General features: G+C 40.9%; 3 protein-coding genes across 3 annotated transcripts; 1 reads left to right on the top strand and 2 right to left on the bottom strand.

The window, feature by feature from the left end:
• Positions 1-5,446: 5,446 nt before the first annotated feature.
• On the bottom strand, positions 5,447-8,636 carry LOC106643396 (pre-rRNA 2'-O-ribose RNA methyltransferase FTSJ3). Its single transcript, XM_014358506.2, has 5 exons — positions 8,457-8,636; positions 7,890-8,353; positions 6,388-7,816; positions 5,928-6,306; positions 5,447-5,843 (listed from the first exon to the last, which is right to left on the bottom strand). The coding sequence occupies exons 1-5, from the start codon at positions 8,521-8,523 to the stop codon at positions 5,594-5,596; spliced, it is 2,589 nt and encodes an 862-aa protein (XP_014213992.2). The 5' UTR covers positions 8,524-8,636; the 3' UTR covers positions 5,447-5,593.
• A 662-nt stretch (positions 8,637-9,298) lies between these two features.
• Scm (Polycomb protein Scm) lies at positions 9,299-12,288 on the top strand. The gene is made up of 2 exons (XM_014358547.2): positions 9,299-9,789; positions 9,891-12,288. The coding sequence occupies exon 2, from the start codon at positions 9,971-9,973 to the stop codon at positions 12,158-12,160; it is 2,190 nt and encodes a 729-aa protein (XP_014214033.2). The 5' UTR covers positions 9,299-9,789; positions 9,891-9,970; the 3' UTR covers positions 12,161-12,288.
• Positions 12,289-13,888: 1,600 nt separating this feature from the next.
• On the bottom strand, positions 13,889-16,984 carry Eps-15 (Epidermal growth factor receptor pathway substrate 15). The gene is made up of 2 exons (XM_014358548.3): positions 16,435-16,984; positions 13,889-16,362 (listed from the first exon to the last, which is right to left on the bottom strand). Exon 2 carries the CDS (start codon positions 16,332-16,334, stop codon positions 14,202-14,204), a length of 2,133 nt encoding a protein of 710 aa, XP_014214034.2. The 5' UTR covers positions 16,335-16,362; positions 16,435-16,984; the 3' UTR covers positions 13,889-14,201.
• Positions 16,985-17,917: the final 933 nt, after the last annotated feature.

Below are 17,917 nucleotides of genomic sequence, written 5' to 3' on the forward strand. Positions count from 1 at the left end.
ATACATGCAAACAAAAACGGTAGCAACAGTACATGTAGTTGTCGCGTACGTGACCGGCTCACCCGATGGACAGTACCACGAGTGCTTTTTTCGTACCAAAGAGGACAACTCGTGATGCATCGTTTGTTAGGAGTTCCATGCAAGTGGCACATAAAAGGGCGTTGGCCTTTTCTGGGAATGAAAGAAAGGTTTTTGATCCTTTCGTACCAGTGGATTATTTCATGAATTTGAATATTTTTCACAAATTTGAAGAACAGAGTGCCACGCGCCGCAGTTCGTGCTCTGGATTTTTTAATCATTAATCAGCCAAGTACAATTGTTTTTCCTTAATTCATCGTCGCTTTAGCTTTCGTTATCGTGCCTACACGGAAAATTGCCAATGGCATTAGTTAATACACGTTTGCGCTTCGCGTTCAAGGGTGTCGGAAAACAAATATGTGGTAAATAATTCATTTGTAATTTGTATGGAGAAATATCATTCCCCAAGTTATGCTCATTATTTCAACTGTAAAGTAACGGATGAGACAACACTGAACGACTATTACATTTCTTGGGCAATGAAATCTAAAGTATCCTCGGCACTGTCGAAATTTGTTCGAAAAGTAAAAGTTTTTTCTTTCTTTTTTTTTTTTTTTCGTCCGTATTTTACTTTTTCGAAATGTACAAAAAATGTATGAGAAAAAAAAAAAAGGTGTTTGGCTTTACCTTGACCCAAATAACTAGCAATACATATTCAATGTCAACACATCAGGACCAGGATTTCGTTGCGCAACCCAAGCTTCTCTCTCTCTCTCTCTCTTACATACAGCGTTTTCCCCATCGGCACGAACCATTTCGAGCCTCATATAAATTCAAATAAACCTCAAGGCTTGCACGAGCATTACATCCGTCGACCCTCCGCAATTAGTTTCATAATGCTCTTCGGCAATCGAAGGCTGGGACTATCACTCGGGCTGACTTTCAACGGCCTTCGAAGCCTCCCAGCGAGCCCCCGCCGCATAATACGCCCATCAAATCGCCGAGAGCCTCTCTTCAATGACACTCGAACGTCACCAGCAGTTGATTCGATTTAACGAATAACGGGTGCCATGTACATATTTATAGGTGGCGGAACAAAAGAGACACCCACTCGCTATCTCCCTTCTTCGTCCATCACAACAGTATACACAGATATCCACAAAGCAAACTCGTGTGTTGTACAAATGGATTTCAGAGGAGGGAGGGAGGTAGCGCGCGCGCAAGTTCTCGACCTTGAACTTGCAAGCTCGGCTTTCCCGCCCTTTGCGCTTCCGGGAAACTGAGGGGTGGGGTGTAAGGGTCGTTCCGTATACATGTGTACGTGTGTATTTGTGCCGCTATGACGCTCGAAACGGAGGAAAATATTTTGGCTCGTATATCACGGGAGATAACGACATTGTCACGGAGAAGCTATTGTGCAGCTCCTTCGTTTGCTTTTGACATATGTACACATGTTACATATACTCTATGCGTATAGCTCGTTGCTATTGGAAGGGATCGAGATGATTTTACTCAAATTAAAAGGACATACTATATGGCGGCTTTTGTTGTTTTTTTCATTTGTAATGACTACAACGTGCGTGAGGAATTCCGTTAAATCGGGATGAAAATATGTTTGGTTTGAATTGTCGTTGAAATAGATTGATGATGAAAGCGACCCTTTCGGCCTGCGCTCCTTTTTCCTGACATTATTTTGGCAAAGGGTATGTCCATGTAAGAGCACGTCAATGACTATTATCGTCCGAAGTAAGCGCGTGTCCAAAAAATGTAGCTTCGAAATCGTCTGATCGGCATCGAGGTCATCGTGTCGTATACCGTCCAAGCCTTTGTTTATTACGTATGTCCGTAGGTCACAACCTTCCATGTAGTGTCAAAGACGCCGAGGGAGTGACCTGCAAAAGTCACCGGCTACGTCGCCTTTTCAACGCTCTTGAGCTCGTTTGTAACTCCAACTTTTCTCCCACGTGTACACGTGACTCTTTTTTCATTTTCAGGCGCAGCCCGAGTATGATTGTTTTCTGTTGGATTGATAAAATGGGTAGACAATTTGCAAAAAAAAATTCGGTCCGTCATTTGTTTTTGTCCCCGCGTCTAAGGCTCATTTTCAATGGCACAACTGCGACGAAGAAGCGACATCGTAGTGGTTGGTAAAAAAAGGCATAATTAATTACGCATCGTCGTTTCATCAACGTAAAAGCCAACCGTGTGTGCCCTTGATACTACCGCTGCGTCCCTATATTTCCGTTTGTCAGTAAAACCATCTCATTACGCCGCCCCGCGCAATGGCTGGGTAATTAATTGGAAAAAACCATTTCAAAAAGTGATCGATAGTGATTTGATAGTAAAAATAAAACGAAATAATTTTAAAATACATCAGCAGAGAAAAGAAATATAGTAGTGTGGTAGCTCTTTGGCCTCGAAAACACGAAACAAGTACAGAAAACTCAAAAGAGGGAGCGAGTTTTGACCTCGAGGTCGTGCAGCGATACATGTACGCCCGTGACCGGAAAAGGCCTTGGCCGTGACTCGTGCGAGGGACGCGCGTTCAGGGGCACATCCGCGAAAGGGTAGCTCGACTTCATATCCCTTCCTCTCTCGCTTTTGCTCGTATATATACATAACGCATCAGCTGCACTTACGCGTTTACACTTGCTTGGTGCTATGAAGTAGAGAGCTTTGCGGTTTTTAATTCCTGAAAATGGTGTGTATTACAATTTTATTTTAAGAATAAACTCATTAACTAGGGATGATAATTGCAAAATTGCCCAATCCACCAACTAACGATTTTTGTTGCGATTCTTACCTTTTTAGAGGATAAATTTTAAAATAGACCAAACGAACGAATAAATTATGAAGAAAAAGGTCAATAGTAACTCAATTAGATATTAAGGTCTCAAGTGCTTCGACCCTGACCTTGACCTGGTCGACCAATAACATCCGGGAGTCCACGAAACAGTCGTTACATCTAACTTTTCAAACTAACAACCGATCGATTATTATACAAACGATTCTATTCGGTAGATAAATATCGTTAAATAACCGATACGAACGAAACGCGTGAGCTTTTTGATACCAAAATTATCTATATCACAGAATTTTAATTCGTACTCGTACATTCTCTCGATATGCGCAAGCTCTCATTGTACAAAGCACTCGTTCGGAATTCCCCTCATACCGATCAAAAAAAGACTGGCCCACTCTGTTTTGCGTATCCGGTGTCGCTCGCCAAAATTTTGTCAAATACGAAACAAAGTCCAAGCTTCCCGGTTCCCCCGCGACGCGTATACTTAATTATAATTTCGATCGTTAATTTCTGCCGATTCGACGAAGGCCATCGCGAGCCAGCGCTTGCCACCCGATGCACGACAAGTAACTGGACACGTGAAAAATTAACCCACAGCCGTTTTTAACGCGAACAAAAAGCTCATCATCAATGTGTTTTACAAAGTGTCGTCGTCGTCTTGTAACGATCGCGATAATTTATACTTTAACGGTCCTCGACGCTTTGACCGAACGACACACGTCTCATAGAACAGCTTTAACAACACGCATACAAGTATATACCGGGGAGCCAGTGGCGTCTGGCGCGATATAGTCGCAGAGGAATTGGTCGCTCGGTTGGCTTTTGGCGAACTTTCCGAGTGACTTATTTGTACTTGCATTGCTTTTCGTATTTTTATATCCTAAGGTTGAAATCATAAATAAAGGCGTTATGATACATATATATCCACGAGTTTAGACGTATACGGTAAGTGAACGAGGAGAATGTGTAACGCGGATGTATCGCCCATATTATACTTTCACGCGGCTTTCCCCGCGAGTATCGTCAAGTCGATGGGGCTAAACGGAAAAGGGGGCCAATTAGGTTGCGCAATGGTCGTTTCTCACACCATGCCGTAAGAGTGACTTAACAGTACACAATTGAAACCAAAAACGAATGGAACGATCGTTTCGGTGGTTCTTTCAAAAATCGGGGTATTGACAAACGTGTACTACCAACGCTTTCATTTTTAGGCGAAATAATTTTGAAAAATATAATTCGAAAGAGCAATATACCGATCTCAAATTGTGCAGAAAAGCTGAGGACGATCTTTTAACGGCTCGAATGACCCCTTGGCTGTCACGCCGCGAAAACTGCGAGCACTAAAATAGTATAACGAGTCTGGCCAACGGTGTACAATGTTGGCGATACACCGATGCTCGAACAAGGGAGATAAAAAAAAACAAACTTGCGTTTTGTCGTTCAATAGACGCGTCTGGCGAGATTTCCCACGACGCTGCTACTATACTTTATACTTAAGGTTGTACAACATTACTGACGATCTGCCCGCACGCGAGAGATGAGTGTGGCATTAATTTTCGCGCTTTGGCGCTGATCGCGCGCGAGATTTGTTTATTTGATCGCTGCCAATCTATTTTACATGATATTACGCCGTTTGTATCCATATACACGAACATTTCAAATGCTATTCGTTGCAGATGGGTTGGGATAACGTTTCAGGCGAATGCTGCATCTGCTTACGAAACACATAATTTTATTCGTCTTGTCTCTAATTGAGAAATACGTTAAATTACTTAACATTACCGAAAACTGTCGAAAAGATTACCATCAGCCTGTGCTTGCAAGCTCGACACCCTATTGTTACTTTTTTGTGTTGAAAACACCAAGCCAACGATAGAACGCGATCGTGGAAGGAGATAGGTATTATCAGAGAATAACCGCGTATACACCTGTTGCAGATGTTGTGTAGGTATATACCACGCACACAAAGAGAGCAACAAATTGCGAGCCCGGCGGGCTAACGTCACACACTACAGCAGCTGAAGCTCTGTATATCTCTGATGCAATTGCACCGGAACGGCTCGCGGTCAAGGTCAAGGTCGTGTCCGCCACTGTCATTGCCATTGCCACTGACGCGCTCTCGAATGCCGCCGGCAGTGCAGGAGGAGCAGAGAGTCACGAATAAACAACGCGTGAAATTTATCTTGCTCTCCTCCCCCTCTTTGTTTCTTTCTTTTTCCTTTCAGATGCTAATGTACGAGAGGGAGTGAGCGATTTTTTTGGCATCAACACGAGGGACGAGGCAGCTCGAGAGCTACGCAATACTTACGCGAGAGAGTAGAGCGCTGACGATGACGAGCTCTAACGCCGTGAGAACGCTGCCAAAAACTGGGCATTGCTAGCGTTTTGATTGTTTATTCGATGGCTGGCGAATTTTTGGCGCCCTTTTCTACTCTCCTTCCCTCTCTCTATTTTCTCGTACTTGTCGCGCATTTTTGCTTTCTTTTGGTTCATTTAAAATGTAACAAATGTTTCCTTTGTAGTGTTTTTATACTTTACCTCTTATTTTTTCAAAGAGAAGTGATGCTTTGTTTCAAGTCTAAACTTAATGGGTACAAGATGCGCGCAATGAGGAATTCGATTACATAAATTTATAAAGTAATTTCATTTGTTTATTCAACAAATTTTCAGTAGAACGATCTGAAACGAATTAAATTATATACACCTTTGTTTCGTTGCGAAACAACACGTCAATAACTCTCTTGTCGACAAAATCTGTAAAGGTTACAGTGCTTATCTAGCTTTCTTGCCTTTGGGTTTTGCTTTGCCTCCAGGAGGCTTGCTACTACGGCCTTTCTTGCCACGGTTCTTCGTCTTTTCTTTAGCCTTTCTCGCGCGCAAATCTTTCTTCATCCTTGGATCGACAACCTTGTACCGACCTTTGACACCTGCTGGCCTGGCCATACGCTTACCAGCTAAGCTCTTCTTTGCTACAACGTATTTTACGTCTTTCTTAGGTTCCTTTGTTGCGTTTTTGTAGAGGCTGTACAACAAACATTATTGTATTTATTTTCAGTTGCTCAAGTGTTTGATAATTATTTAAAAATTACAATAAAAATATACTTACGATTTGATCTGTTGAGCTTTCTCTCTGCCACTGAGGTCTGCGTTATCTATAACAGCCTCCACCTTTTTCTTCGTTTTGGCGAGCTTGCGGAGTGCTCGCTTTTTGTGCCTTGCTTTGGCCTCCATTACCTTTTTAATAGGCCTGGAAGTAATGTCTTCCACTCGCTTCTTGTAATCATCCACGTATTCTTTTGGTACTGGTACGTTCTTTTTCATGTGCTGTTTTTCATCTTCGATGAACCAGCTAGGTAAATTATCGTCATTAAATGCGTACCTGTTCCAACCTCCATCAATTATGTCTCTGCGAGCTTTTTTGCTGTTTGCTATCATTGTGCCCAGAGCTAAATCTTCTTCTGTTAATTTTCTCTTTTTAATTTTTTCTGTGGAGAAAAAGCAACAAATTTTATAAAGATAGATTTCATCAGTTATAATACAGAAATTTTAATAAAAAATAAACTCACTCTTGTTTTCCACAACAACTTCAAAGCCATCCTTTCCACCAACTTTTTCAACAACTTTTTTTGTCACAGCCTCTGGAGTCATGAATTCATTCATGTCGTAGTCCGAATCATTATCAGAATCTGAATTGCACTCTGAATCTGAATGAATTTCTATTTCATCCCTTTTCTTACTAGTAACCTCTTTTTTCTCTTCTTCTCCATTTTCTTCCTCACCGTTTTTTCCAATCACTTTAATTCCTTGCTTCTTATACATTTTAATCATTTGATCTATGTCGAAATCTTCATCCATTTCATTGTCTATATCTTTAAATATGTCTTTATCAAACCACAACGCTGCTCTCAATTCTTTCTTTGTTTTTTTGTCTGTACTATCCAACTCTGTGATAAGAGGATTTTGCTCCTCCTCTTCCTCATCATCGTCAATCTTCTCGTCCATAGCAAACCTAACTTTCTTTGGAAGCTCGTCAAGTGATTCATCATTTTCAGAGTCACTAAGACCCAAGTCTGATTTCACAGATTTGTCATCATCAGACTCATCTTCAGAAAATTCTAACTCACTCTCATCATCTTTGTAAAACAAGCCTGAGCTGTCCAAATGACTGACATCCTTCTCATACCTTACTATTTTAGGTTTTTCCACATCATCTTCTTCGTCACTTTCAGCAAGAACATCTGGACTCTGATCAGTAACTTTTTTGAGTTGATCACGTGATTTTATCTGTTTTAGAGAAAACATATCGAGATCTTCTTCTCTTGGACCTTCATCCCCTTTAATGACCATGTTCATGTTCATTTTCTGCTGTAATTTAGCTTTTTGTTTATTTTCCTTTTTCTTCTTTCTCTTCAAGTCCCTGTCTTCCTCCTTTTTCAGTTTTTGAATTTCTTCTCTTATTGTTTCATCCTCCATGTCCTCCAACTCTTCTATTGTGAGGTCTTTTTTTGTCTCATCTGGTTCAGCTTCTACTGTTGGCTTCTCTGGTTCTTTTTCACCAAATAATTTTTTCATACTTTTCTGCCAATTTATCAACAAACGGAAATCCTTTTTACCCAAGACTTTGATGTCTTTACAGCACTCTTTGATTTCACGAGTCGTTTCATTATGATTCAAAATTTGCTCATCATCTATCACAATTTCTGAGGCATGCTCCAATATCGCTATACCCTTATTTTCGGCGTTAATAAAATCTTTGACAGACACTTTGTGATATAAGGTATAATCATTTTCTGGATAGCCTTCTGCCTTTGCCTTTTTCTGTTTGTCAGGATTGAAAATATTGACTTTATGCTTAGGCTCCAAATCAAGTTCGGCAAATACATGCTTTGGGTCCAATAACTTTGGATCAGGCTTAGCTGGTGCAAGGTAGCCTTGGCAGACCACAAAAATCTCAGCAGATTCGTCACGGGAAGCTTGGGGTTTGGTAGCATGAACCTGATTTTAAAAAACAATTGCTTATAGCCATCTGATTCATTAAAAAATGTCTGTAAAGAGAATTCGAACTAACCTTTTTGAATAGCTCCTTCATCACGTGAAGCAATGCCATATAATCCTTGGATCTGAAAACCTTGGTGATAAACCATCCTCCCTTTCTTAAAAATTGCGTGGCCAATTTAAGAGCAGAAAGAGTCAGGGTGGACTGCTGGAAAGCATCATGCAACCAGTTCTGTCCAACGTTAGGTGCACCATCGTTCAACACCAAGTCAGCTTTCCAGGTTTTCAGCTCCCTACTGAGATCCGTTCGACACTTGTCTGTCCTGATGTCGCCTATGACGCTGAGGCAACCAGGTACAGGCTTGATGGGGTACAAGTCCACGCCAATGACGATAGACGACGCGGGCATGTTCTCGTGCGCTACCTGCATCCAACCTCCTGGGGCTGCACAAAGATCGATGCATACTCGCGATTTTTGAAGAAACTCAAATTTACGATTCAGCTGGATCAATTTGAAGGCAGCACGAGATCTGTAGCCTGGAAATTAATTTTTGAAATGTGACGTTTGATTGGTGAAGATGTACTAACGTTAGGTAATATTGTAAGTAAGAAAGTAAACATTGTCATTCAGTTCTCGTACCTGTTTCTTTGGCCAACTTATAAAAGCGATCTTTGCGCTGTTTTCCAATTTTGGCCTTTTTACCCATCGCTGTGTCTATTCGCACCAAATCCACGTAATTACGTGGATATAAGGTTAGGAATTTTAAAGAAAAACGCTACTTTTTCAAATAAAGTATGTCCACGTAAAGTGAAGTTCGCACCAGTGGCACCAGTGCTCTCGGGCGTCTATTGAAGCGGGATACACACACACACGCATCAGTATAGTGATTTTTATCTAGGGTGTTTTTGTTCTGAAAAAGTATCCCTAGTCCCTAGCTGACTGAAAAAGTGTATATTTTTTCAAATCGTGTTAAAGCAATGAATCGTAAAAGCGACTGTTAAGGCAATAAGTAACGATGGCATTTAGATCGGTACCTAATTATTTACTCCTCGTCATATTCTAATGCAAACGGAATCAAACACTGGCACAGCTGTTTCCATAAATACTAAAGTTTTTTTTTCTATCAACTGTATTATGTGCCGTACTCGCAGTTCTCAATGGCGTCCTTATTCCTTTCCCATCATCCTCAATAATTAACGATCGTCTTCCCCCCCCCCCCCAAAATCCTCATCAACAAATCAATAAGTACATGGAGACGTAGGCAACAACAATGAAGTCGCACGCATAAAACAAACACACGATATTGAACGCCAAAAAAACTCGCTGCTGGTCATTTGGTCATCGATCGGTATATAAATAATTGATTAGCCGGGAAAAAAAAGACGTCGTAGCATTTCTCATTAAAACTAAGCTGTGATTCGTTCAGCGCTGGCGACTCTGTCACATCTCGGCCAATCGCTGCCACCGGCCCTTTTTATCCATCAAGTTGGCCAACCTGTAAAACTTCCAAACGACATAACCTGCTCGCACATATATCAACAACACACAATCGAACCACCAAAATGGCTGGGTCGTAAGTTTAGCTGACCGCCTGTGATTTCAATTCGTAATAACAAAAGTAACATCAATAAGTTACATTGTTTAAGCAACACCATTAGTAACTGAATTTATGTGAGAACACTTTAGTGCTCGGTAACAATGTAATTATCAAAAAATAACAAACAGTGAAGGTGAAAAGAGCACATCGGCGAAGAAAGGACACCCTGCATGCGGATATCGAAGTATGCGCAAAAGCCTGGTGTGATGTGTAATGGTTTGTGATACGTGATGCGCCGGACGTGGGTAATACCTACTAATCATATTTTTAGAGTCGTTAGCTCAGCAGAGGGAGATAAGGTACGAGCATTTTCTTTCACAAGTTGCGTGATTTTTCACGCTTACACACGAACGTTCGTCCGATTCCGAGAGCGCAGTAAGTACAACCTAATGGATCATCTCCCGCACATTTTTTTTTTTTTTGTCATAGTATAGTATTGTAATTTTTTTGTCGTTTTTTTTATTACTTTCCATTAGTGAGAGCTGCGAGGTAAAAAGAGCGTTGTTGCTAACGACCGCAACAATAACAATCACACCAGTCGGTACACGCGCCAGCAATGTCGCAGCAGATGGAGTCGCGGGGCCGAGGCAGGCCCCCAAAACAACGGAGTGTGTGCACCTGGTGCGGTGTGGTCAAACAGACGCTAAACTACGTGTTGCCGACTCAGCACAGCCGCAAGGAGTTCTGCTGCGAGACCTGTTTGGCCGAGTTTAGCAAGGCCTACATGCGCGGAGCCTGCGTCCTTTGCGACAACGTCATCCGCGGCAACCCAGTACGCCTCGAGACTAAAAACGAGCCTCACAAGGACTTTTGCTCGACCGTCTGTCTAAACAAGCATCAGAAGAGGGAACTCCAGCTGCAGCGAACCAGTCATAACAGCCAAAAGCCCAACAAGGAGGATCAGCCGCAAGCGCCTCTGCTGGCTACCGCACCAGTACCAAATTCCACCAGCAAACAGACTACCACAATCAACAACAATAACAACAATAACAACAACAATAATAACATCAGCAACAATGCATCCACGTCATTTAGCGGAACTCTGCAGACCTACGAGACGTTTGTGCACTTTGATTGGGACGTGTATCTCAAGGAGACAGGGAGCGAGGCTGCACCTATTGAGAATTTCAGACAGTCTGCTGAGCCACCGGTGAATGATTTTCAAATTGGCATGAAGTTGGAGGCTCTGGATCCCCGAAATGTTACCTCCACCTGTATTGCTACAGTCGTGGGCATTCACGGGCCAAGACTTAGACTGAGGCTCGATGGGTCTGATAACAAGAATGATTTTTGGCGTCTGGTGGATAGCAGTGAAATTCATCCCATAGGCCATTGTGAAAAGTCAGGAGGAATGTTGCAACCACCTTTAGGTTTTCGCATGAATGCTTCTAGCTGGCCAATGTTTTTACTCAAGACACTGAATGGAGCGGAAATGGCGCCAGCTAAGCTTTTCAAGTTGGAACCAAAAGCCCCACGCTGCAACATGTTTCAAGTGGGACAGAAACTAGAGGCCATTGATAAGAAAAACCCACAGCTGATATGCACAGCAACTGTTGGGGCTGTGAAAGATGATATGGTACACATAACTTTTGATGGCTGGAAGGGGGCATTTGACTACTGGTGCAGGTATGATTCCCGAGATATTTTTCCTGCAACCTGGTGTTTAAGAAGTGGTCATCCACTACAGCCACCCAGGCAAAAAACAGGACCCAATCGTTTTAAATCCAGAAGTAGCAATGTACTACCAGTCATGGCTGTGTCTGGAAGTGGATCTGTAAAAGAGTCAGCTGTAGCTTTAGTTAGTCCAGCTGCAGGCTTGAGTGCACCACCTCAGCCAGCCACAGAGCCCGATACGAGTACAACCAGTAATAAAGAAGTAGCCATTGAGAATATTAATTTTTATGTTAATCACAATTGTTCTTGCGGTCAATACTTTGACCAAAGAAAAATCAAGGTTATGCAGTCACAATTCAGTGGTAGAGCAGAGTCAGCTATCAAAGATGCCTTCCAGGCATTTTTAATGGCAGCAATAGGTCCAAGGCAGATATTAAGTTTGTTACAACGTGGTGAAGGTGAAAGCATAACATTAATAATAGAATCAAAACCAACTACTGTTGTTTTGCCAGTTTTCACAGAAGAAGAAGACGTGTATGTTTATATGAAAAGACAATTAGAAGTCCTAGGAGCTTGTCAAAATTTACTTTCGAGGAGAAGAGAGCCCTGTAAAAAGTGTATAGTTGTACAGCAGCAGCAGAAGCAGCAACAACAAAACCTTGGTAGGAAAGATGAGTCAAACAACATAAATGGTATGGTTCAGAAAAGGCGGTGGTCATCTGAAGTACAGCAGGAGAATCCATCATCAACCCAGCAACAGCCACAGCCACCCCAAATAATAAGACCACTTGCAGTACAGCATCCTATTATAGAAGCCCCTGCACCTCCTAAGCAAATACGGAGACCCGTTCCTGAACTCGAGGCTGCGACGTCAACGACGCAAAATGACAATCTAACAAGACCACTTCCACCCGAGCCCGTGGAATGGACAGTTGAAGATGTAGTACAGTACATCCGTATGACTGATCCAGGCCTATGCACCAACGCTGATCTGTTTAGAAAACACGAAATCGATGGCAAAGCGCTGTTGCTTCTCAACTCGGAAATGATGGTTAAATACATGCAAATGAAGCTTGGACCAGCTCTGAAGATTTGCAACTTGATTAACCGTATTAAGAATAAACGGCGTTAATACTGTGATTATTTCGCACATGAAAATTGTAAATCTACTGTATGTATTTTTTTTTTATTATTTTTTTTTTTTAATAATGCCGTTTAAGTACCGCATGATGTTGATTATTTTATTTTTTTTTTTTTTTTCATTAGTTTCATTATATGTACTCGTTGAGGTGATAGTACAGTAAAAATCATGTCAGAACTGAATTTTTTAATGTTTTAACATACACGTTACAGTATACAGTAGTAAGTTTCTTGCAGTCGCTTCGTTTAAGAAGAGATTTATGTAAGTGAACTAGTCACTTATGTCCGTTTTAGTTATTATCTTTTTATAATAACTTTATAAAGATAATTTTAATGTTAAAAACACTACTTGATGTAGAGTTTTTATTGATTTTTGCTTTCAACTGATTATATTATTAATTCTAGTTTTATATCAGCATTTTTTAGTATGTACAACCTTATGTGTTTAAACTTGTTTGCTGATAGATTGCCAAAAATTCTACTTCTGAATATTTTTACTGTGAATATATCTATGAGTTTTGTATGATTAGGAATTAAATCATGAAAATAATTTTGAATTATTCTCTCAAAGTTGACTATTACAGAACAAACATTAAATTTTAATGCATGTTTACAATGTTTTTGAACTAATCGATAGCTGACATTTTTTTAACGAAATGGAGCATATATAGAGTGTACAAAAAATTATTGTTTTTCTTTTTATCACAATTACATGGTTTTTTAAAATTTGATTTTGTTTTTCAAAATTTGCATCCCTAGTTTTTTTGTGTATTATTGAAAGCGTGATGGCTTTAATATTATAATTCCACATTAGATGATGGGCTCAATGTATGCATTTTATAAATTTAAAAAAGACTTGAAGTTTCAAAAATGTAATTTTTGAAGAACAAGTGTTAAGCCATCTAGAATTCCAATGCGCAGGTGTTTATTTCTTCATTTTATCAAAAGTAATTTATTATATTAAGTAGGGCAATCACAAACAATTGCACATATTCTATACACCTTTTAATATTAATCAGTGAAATAATATCAACTGTGATTCCTAAAGTTGTAAGACAAAGCATGGTGGCTGACTGAAAAAAGTAAAATCTTTGTAATTATTGTACAATGAAATAAATAACAGTGCGTGTTGATGACTGTAGAATTTAACGTTGATGTAGACATTAATCAAGAAAAAAATAATGGCGATTAGACATTATTTCGCTGTAAACTAAGCTAGATATAAGCATTCTCGTCAGCTTGGGTCCATGTTAATTGCGAAGCAGTTTTGAATACTTTGAAAACTGCTCCAATAATGTCTGTCTATACCAGAAAAAACAGAAACTCTTTGTGTCATGAATAATTTATTCGATCATATACGATTTTACGTAATGCATAAATTCATTTGTGTCGGTTATTGACGTATATATGAACCAATCAAAAAGAACGTACAATTACAGACACACAGTAAAATTCTTTTCAGTTTCTAAAATATTAGAATTTAAGAAAGAAATTTTTTTTTGTAAGCGTTTGTTTTTATTATATTTTTCATTATTTTTCAAATGTTATGTTTTTGATTTACAATAATAAAGTAAAATTTATTAAAAATCAATATTCAATGCCTTGTTGCGATTTCAAAAACCCTTGCTTGTAACCATAATTGTTATGTACAAACCTGATTTCAAGTGTTACAAGTTTTATTAATCATTTGGGCAACAAACGATACAATGAAAAATCCAAATTGTTTTTCAATACATTTATTGACTGACAACAGTTTTCATAAATAGTTTTTATAATAAATTGATAATAACTAATAGATATTTATACATGAACATATATATCTTATAAAGTTTAATGACTAACGTTTTGCTGATGCGTGCACGCACATTTCATACGATATATTTTTATAATTTCGAGCTAAAACACAGGTATATAAAAAAAAACACAGGAGACCAGCTGTAATACTTTTTTCGCGAAACACTATAACAATAGCAGTAAAGGCGATGAAACTTCCAGAGTAACATATCCAGAAGCATCTACCAATACCTACAGAATTATTTCCCGTCAAAGTTCGCGAAATCGGCAAAGCCGAACGCGTCGCTGCCTCCGGTGCCTCCCGAAGTTGTCTTCTCAGCAAACGGATCCGAGGTATTCATTATGGACGACGCGCCCAGCGGCGGGGTGTTCCTCGCCCCAGCCATTTTTGGAGGGGCGGGCCTCGGAGGCGGTTTCTTGGCTTGCTTGGCGGGCAGAGCTGGGCTGGAGCTCTCGGACTTGACCGGCGCGTGGAGGGCAGCGAACGGATCCTCACCAAAGGGGTCCTTCACCTGGGCCATGTCCGCCGAGGAACCCTTGGGCGAGACGCCGTCGTTGAAGGGGTCGTAGGATTTCTTGTTGAATGGGTCGCTGGCGAAGGGATCCTTGTTGCTACTGCCGAAGTCATCGCCAAACGTCGCGAACTTTGCCTCCTTGACTTCCTGGTTGTTGTTGTTGTTGTTGTTGTTGTTGTTGAACGCGTCCTTGTTTTCCTTGTTTGACTCGTCGTCGACCTGGCTGTTCTTTTTATTGAAGTTATAGACGGACCAGTCAATCTTCAAGTAGTACAGGGTCTCCGGAATGTTTGAAATGTCGCCCGAGTTGATGGCAGAGTCGTACTGAGTGATCGCGTCGAGGATCTGGTGCTGCTGCTCCTCGAGCTGGGTCATCTGTGCCTTAGTCTGGCTGATCTTCAGCTGGGTGTTCTGTAGCTCGTTGGATAGGGAGTTCAGCTTGTTTTTGCAGTCGTTCTGCTGGCTCTCCAGGCTCTGCTCGGTCAGCCTCAGCGACTCGATTTCTTGGCGCTTGGTCTTGAGCTCGTCCTCCTGGGCACAGAGGGTCGTCTCTTGGTCCTCGGCTTGCTGGCGCAGCTTGTCGACCTGAGCCTTGAGGTCATTCAATCGCTTTTGCGCTTCGCCTTTCTGGCTATCGAGTTGCCTGAGGGTTGCCGCCAGAGTGTCTAACTCGCTCTGAAGGCTCTTAATTTCGCCGCTCTTGATTTTAATGTCCGCCTCCTTTTGGGATATGTCTTGCTCCAGTATGTGTTTCTCTCGGATAATCTCGATGATGTCCTTGTTAATCATGTCGAGCTCTGGATTTGAGTAGCTGCAAACGTTGTTGTTGTCCTTGTTGCTGTCGGCGCCCTTCTTTCTGAACGACGGCGGGATCATTTCGGGAGTCAGCTTGGCAGGAAGCTCTTTGTTGCTTAACTTCTGTTTAATCAGCCACATGGACAGAGCGAACTGTTCATTGTTGAGTTTTCCACTTTGAGAGATGTCACACAGACCCCAAATGTGCGCTAGGATGGCTTGGGGCAGTCCACTTTGAATGAAAATGTCTTTGATTTCAGCTCCGGACACAAAACCGTCCAAATCCTTGTCAGCCTGAACAAACAGCTTGTCCGCTGCCTTTTGATCTTCAGTGGAAACTATCCAGTCGGTTTTTGTTTCTTTCTCGGGTGAAAAGCCTGATATAAGTTGCGGTGGAGGAGCGGCCACCACTACCGGTTGTACTTGCGGCATTGGATCCGTTAAGAGAGTACGATTGCTGTCCATGAGCTCAATGGGTAGTACGTTTGGTATGGGATGCTTTTGAACAGCTTTGCATACCAAATGCATGGCAACGAAAAATTCATGTCGATTCAATTTACCGTCTCTATCCATATCAGCTAGATCCCAAATTTTCCCTAAGCTCTCGAGCGGCAACTTGCTATCCATCAGTATTCCTTTTACTTTGTTACCAGATACGTATCCATTTTCAGGCCCCAGATTTTGAAATAGTAATTGATATTTCTCCCTTTCTGCTGGAGTAATTGTCCAAAAACTACTGAGTGTCGAGACATCGCCCATCATTGGGGGATTTACGTCCGCATAAATGTTTGCAATAGTCAAGTCGAGACCCTGTTGGGCTAGAGCACACATTTTTAAGGCAACGATCATGCCTGCCTTGTCTAAGTAACCACGTGAATGAGGATCCGCCATGTCCCATATTTTTATTAACAATTTCTCACTCAGCTGGGACTTTTTCAAAAAATCAGCAGCCTCTTTTGGTCCAACATGCCCTTGGTTGTTGGGATCAACCAGCTTGTAATAACTTTCGTATACAGACAAGTGAGAACCAGCTACTTTCGTGGGTGTGGGTAATGTAGCCATGATATACTTATTTATAAAATTTTATAATCTGAAACATGAACAAAAAATCTTGCAATAAAGTTCCTCCAACTTAAAATAAATTTATGTCTATGATACAAACCTAATCATTAATACTATAGAGACACAACTACAGTATAGACAATGTCTTCCAACTGTAAATATCAGCTTTCAAAACAAAAACAAGCTGACAGTAACATTAAGCAGCTATGTATACTTACTAAGTATAAGGATGCAATGTTTGCAGCAACTGTCAGTCTTAAGTATGTGATATAAGCTTTAATTTTACTGGCTTAATAAAATCTTTTATCAATAATTTTCAATGTTCATACAACAAACAACATAAACTCTTTCAACTAAACCGTCAACGTGCGTGTATTTGAGGTGCTAAGAGAACAGTTGTGTATGTACTTATTGATTTTATTATCCAAAGATGTATCAAGTTAGGTTACCACTATTCTGATTTAAAAATATCACCAATAATGCACACCAACGATAAATATACTACGTCCAAAAAATTGATGCTCAAAAAACGCAACACCTATAATTACTGATCAGCCATTGCCCAGAAATAAATGACTTAATAAACAAAAATCTGCTACTAGGGTGCGTTCCAAAAATTAGATTCGCCATGTAAATGGCAACGCTGCCGTCACAACTACAACCACTTACCTACCACACCAGAATGTAGTCAGATGTAGTGACCTGCAGGATAAAACTCTTTGACAAAAAAATCACTAGCAAAACTTACTAGGCTAGTGTCTGTAGCGGAGGGTCTATTAGATCGGCTCCGCTAGACCCTAAGTATAGGGTATACACTGACTTTCTAAAAATTCACTAAGAAAATTTTCTAGGCTATAGTGTCCGTAGCGAAGGGTCTATTGGAGCCGATATACTAGACCCTACCCTCCCATTATAAAAATTCACTAAGAAAATTTACTACAGGCTAGTGTCCGTAGCGGAGGGTCTATTGGAGCTGATCTACTAGACCCTAAGTTCATTTAAGAAAATTTACCATAGGCAAGTGTCCGTAGCGGAGGGTCTATTGGAGCCGATCTGCTAGACCCTACGCTCACGCCGATAAAAAATTTATTGCAGGGCCCTGATGTATCGGTACCTACCATCGGTAAGTGTTGGAAGTTGGCACCGACCGTCGGTAAGACAGATAACAGTTTTACACAGGGTGTTTTCCGCAATCGTCTGCACCAGCAAGTAATTTAAGGTTGCGCTCTACGCTACCATCAGGTCGATAAGTTAACTACCTTGAATTAACTGGCGCTCTGTTCCGTAATCTGGCCAGTTAAAATAGCAGACGACAGTCAACGGCGATGAAATCTTCACTTTTTTCTCGACTTTCACGTCGCGTCTGCTGTTTTAACTTGCAGATTACGGAATATATTTGTTGACTTACTGACCTGACGGTATAACGTATAGAGCGCAAATTTAAATTACTTGCTGGTGACGACGATTGCGGAAAACACCCCAAGCGGCGTTACCACCACGACCTACGTAACTTTACAGCCTCTGATTTTATCATTCTGGTAAAGAGAGCACGGTGTAAGATGTACGTGAAGTTATGTGTAGTA

The sequence above is a fragment of the Copidosoma floridanum genome, unplaced genomic scaffold (assembly GCF_036245765.1).
Source record: "Copidosoma floridanum isolate Cflo_tuat_1 unplaced genomic scaffold, Cflo_Japanese_pri ptg000030l, whole genome shotgun sequence".
Classification (NCBI taxonomy): domain Eukaryota; kingdom Metazoa; phylum Arthropoda; class Insecta; order Hymenoptera; family Encyrtidae; genus Copidosoma; species Copidosoma floridanum.